This window comes from Zingiber officinale, chromosome 1B, assembly GCF_018446385.1.
Source record: "Zingiber officinale cultivar Zhangliang chromosome 1B, Zo_v1.1, whole genome shotgun sequence".
NCBI lineage: Eukaryota > Viridiplantae > Streptophyta > Magnoliopsida > Zingiberales > Zingiberaceae > Zingiber > Zingiber officinale.
The window spans coordinates 130,215,988-130,228,998 of NC_055986.1; the positions used below are offsets into that span (position 1 = coordinate 130,215,988).

The following is a 13,011-nucleotide window of genomic DNA, read 5'->3' on the forward strand; positions in this document are numbered from 1 at the left end:
AGGCAGGTGAAGCAGGTATTATTAGACATCTGAAATCACGTCGTCGCCCCTTCGCTCTCTTCTTCTGCTTCGGTTCGGATCTCTACTCTCAGAGCAGGATTGGCGCTGGGCGGTGCTGAGATGTCGGTCTCGAGCGACCCCGGATGTGCAGGGAAGAAGCCCCCCAAGCGTCTAGGCGGCATGGCGGAAGCCCTCTCCATCGCTTCCGATCTCGGCTTCCGCATCCCTGCAGTACAGGTCTATTCACCTCCCTTGTGTATTTGCACCGGGGTTGTTTTTTTAAAAAAAAACTTCACACTTTTGTTTGTCGCTTCTTTTACCTAGGAACTTCGATGCATTCATAGTCGGAGATATACATACTATGTTTCATTCTCTAGAATTTAAGATTTGGTTATCATTCGCTATTTAGCCAGTTAATTCCCAATTCAGTGTGTTATATATCGTATTGTGAATACCTGCAGGAAGATCAACAAAATTTGTCGAACTCCATTTGTGGGGATAAGGGGGATGACTTGATTAGGGTCTTGAGGCAGCTTACTACTGTGCAGAGAAACATAGCCAATTTACAAGTTGAACTACAAGGCCGAAAGGTGAAAATTGTTGCTTCCAATACATTTTCTTTTTCACTTAAAATGTTTTTTTTTTCTGATGGACATACTAATATCGTATCTTTCCAATAACTTCTATTGTTGCTGTTGCATTATTGCTTTTGATGTGCTTCTCTCTGTGTTGTTGTCGTTGCATCATCATCCTTGATGTACACCAACTTGCCCTCCTTTGGCAAAGTTTTAGTTATTAACATCAAAAGTTTCTCTTATTGCAATTTCTACTTGGCTATATCAAAGTGAAATCTAGTAAGTTTTGGAGATAATACTTATTGTACACATGTTATTTAAACAATTCATGCATTTACAGAAGGGTTCCCTTTGGTTGCTAAGGAGTCCATTTATAAACCTGCCTATATATAAAATTGCAAGAGAAACAAAAGGAAAGGAGAGAGAAGAGAGAAAGTAAGTTGTTGATTTCCATTGTTTAGACTCTGGATGTGTTTTATAGAAAGGAAAAGATAAATTATTTGTGGTTTGGTGTTGTTTGGTTAGAACAAGTAGAAAGGAAAGGAAGATAATGGTCCTCATATTTTCTAATTCCTTACAAAAAAATCCAGGATGAAATTTCCTTCTTAAAAAAAAAAAAGACTTCTCTCTTAGTGTAAACTTGTGCACATTATGTATGGTGTATGAGATATCTCTTCAACTATTTCCAGTTTTTCAAGCAATATGAATCAAGCTTAAATATGATCCCATTAGCCATTAGGTTGATTGTGCATGGAGATATCTTAAGGTTTAGATATGTTGAAGAAACTAGTTAACTCATTAATCTAGTTAGTACAATTTTAAGATAAACAAAAAAGAGACATTCAATTAATGGAAGTCTCATCAATGTTGGCTTTTCCTTTTCAAGAGAGTTTTTGTTTTCATGACAAATTTTCATCCTCCAACTTATGAAGTAGCTACTTTATAATGGTGACAAGATTCATTCTCATGTAGTCCAAGGATACAATGAAAGTTAGGCTTATGTTACTTAAATGTTGCATATGGCTAGCTTCTTCTATATGGAATGATATTCTTTTCTGTTGATTGGTTATTTATCAAATACTTATAGGAATCCATTTTGTGAGCTATGTATGAAAAAGCTGAAGTTAATTTTTTGTCAGCAGGTTGACAGTCAACCATAAATTATATCATCTATTTTTCAAAGCATTGTCATGCTACGATATGCTGGCTACTTTGTGGATGCATTAACCATTCCATGATTTGCCAAACCACATTTGGTCATTTTCTGCTTTACAAATTGTGCTGACAGTGTAGTACTGAATACTGTAATTACGATGTGTCAATTCCATGATATACATGGAGTTATAGTTGAACAATAGACCACAGAATTTTTCTGCTGCAGATATTTTGTTGTTGGTATTGTCGGACTGTTTTGGTAGTAGAAATGGATGTTTAAATCAATACAACAATCATTCTTTAGAAGAGAGAAAAAAGATATCTTTATCATTGGATCTAGAATGTGATGTAATCATGGTATTTCATTTGTTATTTGTTGGACTCGTTTTTGCAGTAGAAATGGATGTTTAAAACAATATAGCAATCCTTGTTTAGAAGGAAAAAAATACATCTTGACCATTGGATTATAGAATGTGATGTAATTTTGGTATTCTCATTTGTTATTTATGATATACTTATTTGTTCTTTTTTCATCAGATAGTTTTTTCTGCTTTATTTGCTTAGGATGACAAGAACGTTGCTCATCTAACTCATGTTAGTGAAATGGAAAAGAAATGTGAGTCTTTGGCCAGAATTACTGCTATTTTGAAAGATGTAATTCAGAACAAGGTATGATTTTGGGAAGAGGAGCCATGGTTCATGTTTCTGTAATCATTTTGTTATACGTATACATTTTTTAGTTACTCTTTATGTTGCAAATTTTAAGTGACATTTTAAGCTTTTCAAATGAACTAATTTGAATCTGCATCTTGTATGTGACACTGTTTTTTCTTACCCTGCTTTATTTTTTGAGGTTTTGGTTTTCATTTTATCATATACTTAGTTCTTCCTTTTCCCCATGCCACTGATATAAGGAAATAAAATAAGAAGTATTAAATGATGAACAGTTTCATAGGGTAATAGAGGATTGGATGTGTGGATCAAACACGGCGAAGAGGAGAATATTGAGTCAAAAAAAACACTGGGATGCAGAGTCAGTGATAACTTGCAAGAAACACCACAGTGATATAGACAAAATAAGCTATCAAAAAACATCTTGTTCTGCTTATACCCTATTGTGAGTCTTTTTCATTTCAAATGAAGTGTGATGTGTGATCAAGGGAGTTCACGAGGAAAGACTAGTAAGGGCATTGTTCAGATTGGTGTTCACTTAGAGAAAGATGTGAAAGAGTTCAAATTTATAGTCGCCGCCAAGAATGGTGGCTAGGAGCTAAGGCTGGTGTAGTTCTTGCCTTAGGGCTCAAACTATGTAGCATGGATACGGGTAGGGGCATCGTATCGGACACGACACGGATACGGCGATACGAAATTTTTTGAAAATATAAGACATAATACGGTAGGATACGGCGATTATTAATATATATATATATATATATATATAATTAAAAATCCTAGAATAGAAAACCATATTACATCAATCATGATATCCATTACAAACAAAAAGTAAACATAACAAAATATAAAACACTAAATCCATCTTAAACAAGTAAAAAAAATCAAACATCCATAATCACTACTGCACAATATTTTTCTTTTGGCGTAACAAATTAAAAAAGTGTTGTTCCATTGACCATTGCACTTCTGCACACTGCACAAGAAGCCCGAACCAAAATGTGCAGTGTTATAACTGCTATGAGAAAGGTCTCGTGGATGTGCAGTTCTTTTTTTTCAGAAGAAAGAAAAACGAAAAAGCAAAAACAAATTCAGAACAGTGATTTCAGAAGAAAAAACAGAAAGGTAAACTTGCCAAAAACTAGAGGGCGACGTTGAGTAGTGGTGAGGCGAGCATGGCGAGCAGAGGCAAAGAACAGTGGGGAGGCGAGCAGAATAGCAAGCGAGGCAAGCAGGCGAGGCGAGCAGAGCAGTGGCGAGAGCATAGCAATGGCGAGGTTTGCATCAGCGAGTAGTGGCGAGGTTTGCAACGGCGAGAGCAAGGAGGAAATAATCGAGAGCAACAAAAGACCGAAGACAGGAATTTAGGGTTTTGTTATGCCAAATTTATTTTAATTTATTTATTAATCAATCCTTAGAAATTTATTAATTTTCAATTTAAGCCTTATAACTTTTAATTTTTTACATTTGAGCCCAAACATATCCGGAAATGTGTCTCATCCGTGTCTTAGCCGTATCCTAACCGTATCCGATTGGTCAAACTTAAAAAAGTCAATGACACGGATTTTGCCGTATCCGACACACGTATTTGCGTGTCATGTCCGTGTCTGTGTCGTGTCCGTGTCCAACACTTGAAAAAAAAAAACTACAAGTGTCCGTGCTACACAGGGCTCAAAGGAGCACACAAGTTTTCCAAATAAGAAGCAGCCTGCCTTTTGACTCTTTCCTCCACTTTTGGGAAGTCAGATAAAAATATGGAAACCTATTCCATCCATGACTCCATGTGTTCTTCTTATCCATTCATCCCCAATTCCTTTGAAGGAATTAATTGGAGTCAAATACATTTTTGAGGTCATCTGCCTATCCATGAATTCATACATTCAATTTCTACCAAAGGATACAATGTCTTAAGCTTAGCCTACAATGTTATACGTTTTATGTTTTAAGCTTATAAATTTCTTGGGTTCGTGAGTAAAATATTTTATTTTAAAATATGGATTACATAGGATGATTAATGAAATACGCTAAGTGATAGATTTACTTTTTTTTATATTGATGGATTAGGTTAGAGTAATTTGTATATAAATTGGTTGGTCAATGTAAACTTGTGTATATTGTGACACATGATGTTATGCATTATTCTTAATACAATTAATGTTAATTTTTTTATAAAAAAAATATGAACAACATATGCGCTTAGCTTAACTGCAAAATATTTGTAGAAACATGGAAATGAGGCCTCTAGCATTGAGTGGAAACACTAGAAAAGTCAAATCTTATTTTTGAGCTATTGCAATAACAGATTAAAAAAATATAGATCATCAGAATGCAGGAATGTGTTATAACTTAGTTGATTACCATAAAGCATTCAGATATTTGTAGAGTAACTGATATGGTGCCAAGTATAGCAATAGAACGGGTTCACGAACATATTCTTAATTATATTCCAACTTATTGTTTATTATTTCAAAAATCGTGGGGTTGAAATAACCTCACTATCCTCTACCATTGTAGAATAGGATCCATGAGGAAGAAGCTTATCCCAACCATCACAAATAGGCATCTAAAGAGTAGGTGATCATCTGCTTCTGTTTCCACGGCACAAATGTCACATGTTTCATTACTTAAAATGCCAATCTTAGTGAAAAATAACTGTGTAGCCTGTTTAATGTGGGGTGATCATAACAAGATTGATATGCTGTAATAGAGAAGAAAGAACATCTACCTAAAATTACTTGACAAAACCAACTTCTAGCCCATTATCTGGATGTAGGGATAAGGCCAAGATATCTTGAAGTCAGTGTTTGTTTGAAACATCATTTGTTAAGCTAAAGTATTAGTGCACTAATCTTTTTTATGTTTTAACCTTGTAATGAAGTGAAGTTAAGATAATACAGTCTCTGCCTTCTTACTGTTGGGGTTCTGTATTACCTAGCTGTTAACTTGTAGAAAGTGGGTTTTCTTCCTAGGTATGGTTAACTTGTTTGCCTTGACATATCAAAACATCAAATACAGATATGAGAGTTCCAGTTACTCCATTCTGTGTTAACGAGTCTGTGTCAATATATTTATACAGGCATATATATACTTATGTAGAACTAGAAGATTACTTTAGCATGGGGGTGTTGTCTCTTTGCTGCCTATTTACCATTAGATGTCAAAATTTTACCAAAATATAGATTCCAGGGTTTAGACATGACTTACCTTGGCTTCTGGCTATTATATTGTGTGAATTTAAAATATTCAATGGACATGTAACTGGTATGCATTTCATATGCTGCTTTAAGGATGCAACATTCTGTTTGAAAATAATGCTTTTTTCTCAGGACCGAATCATTTCTAGACTACAGCAACCATATTCTTTAGACTGCATACCTGTGGAGGCTGAATATCAAGTAAGTAACTATATATATTGATGTATAGCAATATGCTGAAGGGGGTTATGTTGCAGTGCAATTTGTGATATTTGTTGGCATTGTTTACATAAAATTAGGATATATTGAATATTGTGTTTGTTTTTGGAAATGCTTTCAGTTTAGATAGGAAATTTGAAAGTAAAAAAAAAAAAACATTTACTATTATTGACTTTTCTATAAAAGAAATTTATTTTTGGAATTAAATTTAAAAGACACCCTTATTCATAAAATTCAGATAGGCACCTTTCCTTTAAATATTATTGTATGCCCTTTATATTTCTCTTTACTTTGATTTATTGCAAAGGTGACTTACCATTGAAATTGTCCACTTTTCCTATTTTTTTAAAAAAAAAACATTGTAATTTCTCCAAAGGAAATAGTTTTATTGAAATAGTTTATTTTTTACTAATTTGAAATAAGAATCATGATAAACTCTTCGATAACTTATGATCTGGTACAAGATATATTCACACCTTGATTCAGCAAAGATAATTACAATTTACATCTGAAATTCTGAAACTAAAAGGTTAAAACTCTTTTTAGTTTCAGGTGGGATTAATCAACAGTTTAGAAAGTGAACATCCATATAGATTTTTGTTGGAAATTCATATAGATTTTTATTGAAAATCAGCAAATGTAGATAATTTTAATAACACTATGCACCTTTCAAATAAATTAGGATACAGAGGAATAAAATGGGTGTATTCCTTTGATAATGATCAATATAGGAGAGATTTTTTGATAATTTAGAAATAAAGGGCGATCAGTTTTTTAAATTGCTCAAGAAAACAAAATATTATAAAAGATGTTAGAAAATGAACAGTTATCTGAGAAATAGAAGACAATTCTCTTTTCCACAAACAAAATTTGATATGTTTTCATAACGTTTCAGAAACAATTCTCAGAGCTATTGCTTAAGGCTGCTAGTGACTATGGAGCTCTTACAGCTGCAGTTGCTGATTTTCAATGGTGCCAGAACTTCAAAGAACCGCCTACAATATGGGGGGTATGCTAAATGATATATTTATTTTTTTGTTGACTCCAGCATTTGTGCATACTTATTGTTTTCTGGAAGTTTTTCAGTCAGTATGTTTTTAATTTTTTGCTTCAGTTAACTGGAGACAAGATTTGAGCATGATTAATATTTGTTTTGCATATTTTAATCAAACAATTTACCTAAAATGATTAGTCCTTTGTTTTTCAATATGCACACCCTGTCGATGTCTAAACCATTTACCTTTGATGCCAGATTCCAATTTTGTGTTTGGATAAATTGCAGTGAATTTATCAAAAAGCACTCCAGTGTGCAGTAAGTTTAAACAGTTTAGAGATACTGCGAGTGGGAAATGTTAGAGAGTTTGGTTTCTATTTTCATTTTCTGAAAAATATACGTTTTTTCTTTTCTTTTTTTTTAGAAAATGATTTTTAAACATTTTTTACTTTCCCATAAAATGATATCTCCTTTTCTAGAAAATAAATATGGAAATTGCCAACCAAACAATATTTTTTATTTTCTTAAAAATATGAAAATAGAAAATTTACTGCCTTAACTTCTTGAACCTTGTGCTTGAGTAAACTGGTTGAAACAGGCCGTCTATTGTAGGCTAATCACCAAATCCAGACTTTGTGTTCCTATGAGCAGATACTTAGTAAACCCACCCATGTGCAGTGTTATTGGATTTTATTCATTGTTTTGGAAATCTAGACACATATCATACTCAATGAGCTTATGTTAAGGATGTTTTCATTAATATCAATGGTGTATTTGATTCATGGAATACATGGCATAGTTATAGATAGAGAATAAAATAAGGAAAAAAAATGAGGAGAAATAAATTTTCTTGGTTTGGTTCATCTAATTGATAAAGAATAATATGCTTTTATTTGATTGGTAATATTATGAGAAATACATTTCTTAGTTTTTACATGATAAAATACTCATAAAATATTTTAACTTGCTGCACTTGCATGATTTCCCTAATTAGCCCATCTTACATGATCCAGGTAGCCTGAACCTACTACTTGACCTACCCAACCTGATCCACTCAAGCAGCCCAATTGGATCGACTGATGCTCGAACAACTTAGCCTACCAGACCATTCGCCTTGATTGATTCCTTGGACCCAACTAGTTTACACATCTCAACCTTCTCATTTGACCTATCTAGTTCAACCAATTCGTCCGGCCCGACTGATCTGATTGGCCTGTCACAAGTCTAATTAGCCTGCCCGCCAACGCTACTAGCTAGCCCAGCCTGACTGGCCCAGCCTACCCTTGCAGTTCTACGAGGCTGTTTATCCTAAACAACCCGTCAGCCCTGTTCAACCTGACATATCTGTTCAGCCAAATCAACCCATTTGGATTACACTTGTCTAGCCTAGTTAGTTCAGTTGGAATAATTGAATGTACTATTTGTATGATAGAATACTTTTGTCAAATTTAACTCTAGCTCGTATTAGATAATCTTTGGTTATGAAGCTTTCTCAGCCTTGTTAAGTCTTTTTTTTTTTTGTATCCTAACCTGCAGGAAATGCTGCGTCCTATCCCTGCTGCTCTGGCATCGTGCACCCGCTTCTTTGAAGCCATGTCTGCTATGAGGGATTCGTTTGCGACGCTCCAACGATTTCGTGTCAGTAACTCTTCCTCACCCATGACTCCTAGTGACTCTTCAGGGGGCGACTCAAAGTTTGTAACACCATCTCCGCAGTGGAGGGAGGGCACGACAAGGTCAGATGATTCCTTGGTTGACGATAGCTGGAGGCAGCAGCAAGATCTTACACTGGAAGCTAGCGATGAGATCAGTCACAGGAGGCTTTCCTGGCCCTCCCCTGTCAAGAAGGGCTTGTGAGATGTATCTCCTATTTTTCACTTTGTGATGAATATTAAAACATCGACTTAAAATCAACAATGGCTGGAAGGGCCTGCTTATCCCTACCTACTCTGCCATCACATTTTTAACTCCTTTAATGTTTTTTACACAAGGCATGATCAATATTTTTAACTCCTTTAAATTTGTTTAATTTAAATTCTTATTTGAGCCTGTCTTGGGTCTCTGGTTCTCTGGAGTTCACATGCGGGCTCGATGAATTGGCCGAAGGAATCTTGTGGTGGCCCAATTTGACACCGAAAAGGCACCATCGCCAGGCAGTTGGATTCACGTCATTGACCCCAGAGATATCAAAAGGTCATATCAGCCCCGAGTACAGCGGCCGTATATCTGCTCAATTTTCAATCGACGATTTAACCGATCATTTTTTTAATAAATAGTAAATCTAAAAATATTGGATTGATAGTGGGTCGTTATAAATATTTTTTAATTTATCTACTGGCCGATCAAAAATTTTACAAAACCAATCGATCATTTCAAAATTGATAGGCGTAAATACGTCGCATCCAATAACAAATAAAACAAACTCACGAGCTAAGTCAGAGTTCATACAAAGCCATTTTATACTTACAAATAGTGTGAAAACAAGATGGAGAAATTAGTGCAGTCCACACACGAAATGGTGCTACGAGCTTTCGGTCAAGATTTCAACGATTGGATAACCGCTCATTGGGACAAAGACAAAGGACTTTTGGTAGGGGAGCAAGATAAGACCTAAAAGTTTGTTCATCCTAGCGTACTCATCAATCCATTCTAGAGAAATATTTACCTGATTTGAATTCCAAACTTAAAGTTGATAACCACTAGACGCTCCCAAAAAAACGAAATAAGCCTTGAAAGATCAAAGATGTAGAGATTTAGTTTGACTGGTGGAGCATGACTACATGAGGTGGGTATTGATGCAGTTAGAAAATTAGTTTTAGTAACCAATAAATTAATAGAGATAAGATGATTATTTAATGAGTAGATTGTCATAAATTGATTTTTCGGGTGAATGAGAAATTAATATCTAATGAAGGTTCGTTCAATATGATCGAATGAAAATTTGACTCATATATGAGTTGGATTCATGGATAAACACTAACTCGGGTATATAGAACTATTAAGGATATAAAATTATAATCAATTTTGTTGATTAATTAATTAATTGATTAAAAGATTAAGCATTGTGATATTAATTAATTGATTAATTAATATGTATAATAGATTAAGTAAATAGTTAATCAGATTAATCAATTAAATTAATTATTCATAATAAAAAGATTTAAGGGAAAAGATAAATTCCATATCCTTTCACCTCTTGAAAAAAAAAATTCACCTCTTACGAATAACCCTTCATCCCTATAAAACAAACTTGATTTCTTCCACTCAACTCAATTAATTCAAGTTGTGAATTCTCGTCTTGAGTTCTCTTCTCTCTCACCTCTCTTAAGAGTTTTAAGATTTCGAAAATTCGACAGGGCTCAAATTTTGAAGTGCTCCTATTTCAAGACACAAGTCTTTGTATCTTAGGAGATAATTGCCAATAAATCGTAAGCACCTGGGCGAGGCAATATCATCTTAAAGAAAGAAAAACTAGCTTTCATCTCAACCTTAATACTCTTATCTTTATGTATAAGTTTACCCAAAAGAATTGTGTCGATATCCGAAGGGATAACTCGATAACGAGATTAGGTCGGTAATGACGATACTAAGAAGGGTGTGTCTTTTACCTGAAGGGGTACTTAGATAATCGAAAGAGGATGTCGAGAGTATAAATGGGACAAGGTCCACATCGCCATCCTAAGCTCTACCGATTAGAGTCATCGACTTATCGTCAAGATGACTAATCAGGCTCAACTATTGGATCTCAACACCGAAGATCCATATACCCATATTTTAAAATACTAACAATCTTAAGACGGTATTAGCGATTATGGTGACCGTGGATCCCACTCCTACTAGAGAGAAATTGGAGAAATTCTCCTTAATCGTCTTCAAGCAATAACAGTAAAAGACACTGCATTACTTGAAGAAAATGTATCTTTTAAGGTTACTATCAAAAGATGTCTTAGCGCATCTAAAAGTGAATCTCAAGCGATGGGAGAGTTATTAGCAAGAAAGAATATAATTTTCCTATGTGAGAACCATGCCTTAAAAGGATGGATAACAAAATTATACCATGGGTATAATATAACAATGATGGTCAAGACTTTGTGGGGATCATTTGACTAAAATTACAAAGTTGAGGTTAATGAGTTTAAACTATCGAAAAAGAGGGCTAATGAAAGTCTTCAGATAGAAATCAAGCTCACTTAGTAAAAAGCTAAACTTGACTATGACTCAATATGACCTAAGTGGAGGTCAAAATAGATGAGTTAGAAGGATTGCATCACATGTGTTGCAAGTAACTAAGAATTGAGTCAGGTGTCTCACGAAAAATAAATACAATCATGGTCAGCACTCCAATCAAATAACTACAATTATGACTCGACAAGATTAGAAGACCAAGGGATGTATATTTTTTCAGTCAAGTATCTCTCAAAGAGTAATACAATCCTGGTCAGCACTCCAATCAGACAACCACAACTTTGGCTCGATGAGATTGCAAAGAGTAATGCAATCTTGGTCAGCACTCCAATCAGACGACCGTAGCTTTGGCTCGATGAGATTGGAGGACCAAGGGATGTATACTTCTTGAGTCAAGTGTCTCTCAAAGAGTAAATCCAATCTTGGTGAGCACTCCAATCAAATGACCACAGTTTAGCTCGATGAGATTAGAAGACCAAGGGATGTATACTTCTTGAGTAAAGTAAATGCAATTATGGTCAACACTCCAACTATACAATCATACTAGATTAAGCACTTTTTTGATAACAAGTGTAATCATGATCATCATCCTGATTAGACAACCATAGTTTTAATTCGGTGAAATCAGAAGATCGGAGTTATGGAGACCATGCTTTTAAGCAAGATTGAGGCACTTGAAGTGTTTTATAAAATACTAGAAATATGGTTGGAAAAATCAACTATGCAAGATCATCCATGGTGATTAAGGGAGAGAATGCATCGCATATTGCTCAAGCAATGTTTCTTAAGGAAGAGTAACATTCAATAATCGACTATATCACATTCACCTCAATTCAACAATGATGGCTTAAACATTAAGAAGATGATAAAAGCTATATTGATAAACTTTGGATTTATCCTAAAAATTGTGGAGAAGTTGTCCTCTCAATAAACCATAAGTCACAATGAGATAGAAATGAAAAATCTCTATAAGGCATCGAACCTTCTATTGAAACCTATAAATATGGGTGTTAACCAATAATGTGGGGGGTATTTGGATATAAATATCCAAATTAGGGACTCAAAAAAATAATTGCATAAAATGTATCGATATGTGCCAATATATATGATACATTATGGTATCTAAGAAATTATGAGAATGACACTAGTGTAAAATGGTAAGTGTCATTAAAGCAATAGATCTTTAGTGGTAAAATCTCCATTGAATATGGAAATTGTGCGGATTCGCTAAGCCTACCAAGAGATAAATTATACTGTATGTTTAGGAGAATGAGTCTAAAACTCAACATTTAAATCGAGTAGTGGTAACCCAACCATGTTGACTAGAGATCCCAAAATTATAGTTCAAAAGGGGCAACTAAGCTACAAGATTTGAGGCACCTAGGAGTAATTACTCTAACTCATTCATGGAGACAAAAAGTGAAACCTATAATATGAATAAAGGATGAACAAAAATTCTTAATGGTTCCTATTATACCACAAAGGGTATAATAGGGTATTGTAGGATACTCTTAATAGGAGATCACCTATATAAGTGGGTAAATGGATCACTTTAATGAAACACTTATGAATCCCAAGCTTTGTCTATGGCTAAAACGGACACGATAGGGAACTGATAAAAGCCAAGGGGTTATTGTGTGGATATGATTGTCTTGATTTACACCAACGGCTAAACAATTCAAGACATAGTTCATTGAGCAGCCAAATAAATCTGATTGCATTCTAGTACAGAAGGTTCAAAGCCACAAGCTCTCCTTGAGACTTGAAACTTATTCATAATTTTCATTCATATGGGGGATTGTTGAAAAATTAATGTTGGTGACCAATAAATTAATATGAATAAGACGGTTATTTCATGAGTAAACCCTTGTAAACCAATTTCTTGAGTAAATGAGAAATTAATGTCTAATGAAGAGTTGGTTCGATATGATCGGACGGAAGCTTAACTCGCATATGAGTTCAATTCATGGATGAAAGCTAACTCAAGAATGTGGAATCATTGAGAGGTATGAAATTA

General features: G+C 34.5%; 1 protein-coding gene across 2 annotated transcripts; it reads left to right on the forward strand.

The window, feature by feature from the left end:
- Window positions 1–19: 19 nt before the first annotated feature.
- LOC121979215 (AUGMIN subunit 2-like) lies at window positions 20–8,850 on the forward strand. Of its 2 annotated transcripts, XM_042531175.1 has the most exons (7): window positions 20–237; window positions 462–590; window positions 2,295–2,399; window positions 5,729–5,797; window positions 6,711–6,824; window positions 8,346–8,447; window positions 8,526–8,850. In XM_042531175.1, exons 1-7 carry the CDS (start codon window positions 121–123, stop codon window positions 8,664–8,666), a joined length of 777 nt encoding a protein of 258 aa, XP_042387109.1. In that variant the 5' UTR covers window positions 20–120; the 3' UTR covers window positions 8,667–8,850. The 2 variants fall into 2 exon arrangements, with proteins under 2 accessions (XP_042387109.1, XP_042387102.1); XM_042531168.1 differs by having other exon boundaries at window positions 26–237; window positions 8,346–8,850.
- The last annotated feature ends 4,161 nt before the right edge of the window (window positions 8,851–13,011 follow it).

Coding starts and splice junctions, on each gene's coding strand:
- LOC121979215 (XM_042531168.1), top strand. CDS start 121: ATGTCGGTCTCGAGCGACCCCGGATGTGCAGGGAAGAAGCCCCCCAAG. Junction 238..461: donor TCCGCATCCCTGCAGTACAG/GTCTATTCACCT, acceptor GAATACCTGCAG/GAAGATCAACAAAATTTGTC. Junction 2,400..5,728: donor AAGATGTAATTCAGAACAAG/GTATGATTTTGG, acceptor CTTTTTTCTCAG/GACCGAATCATTTCTAGACT.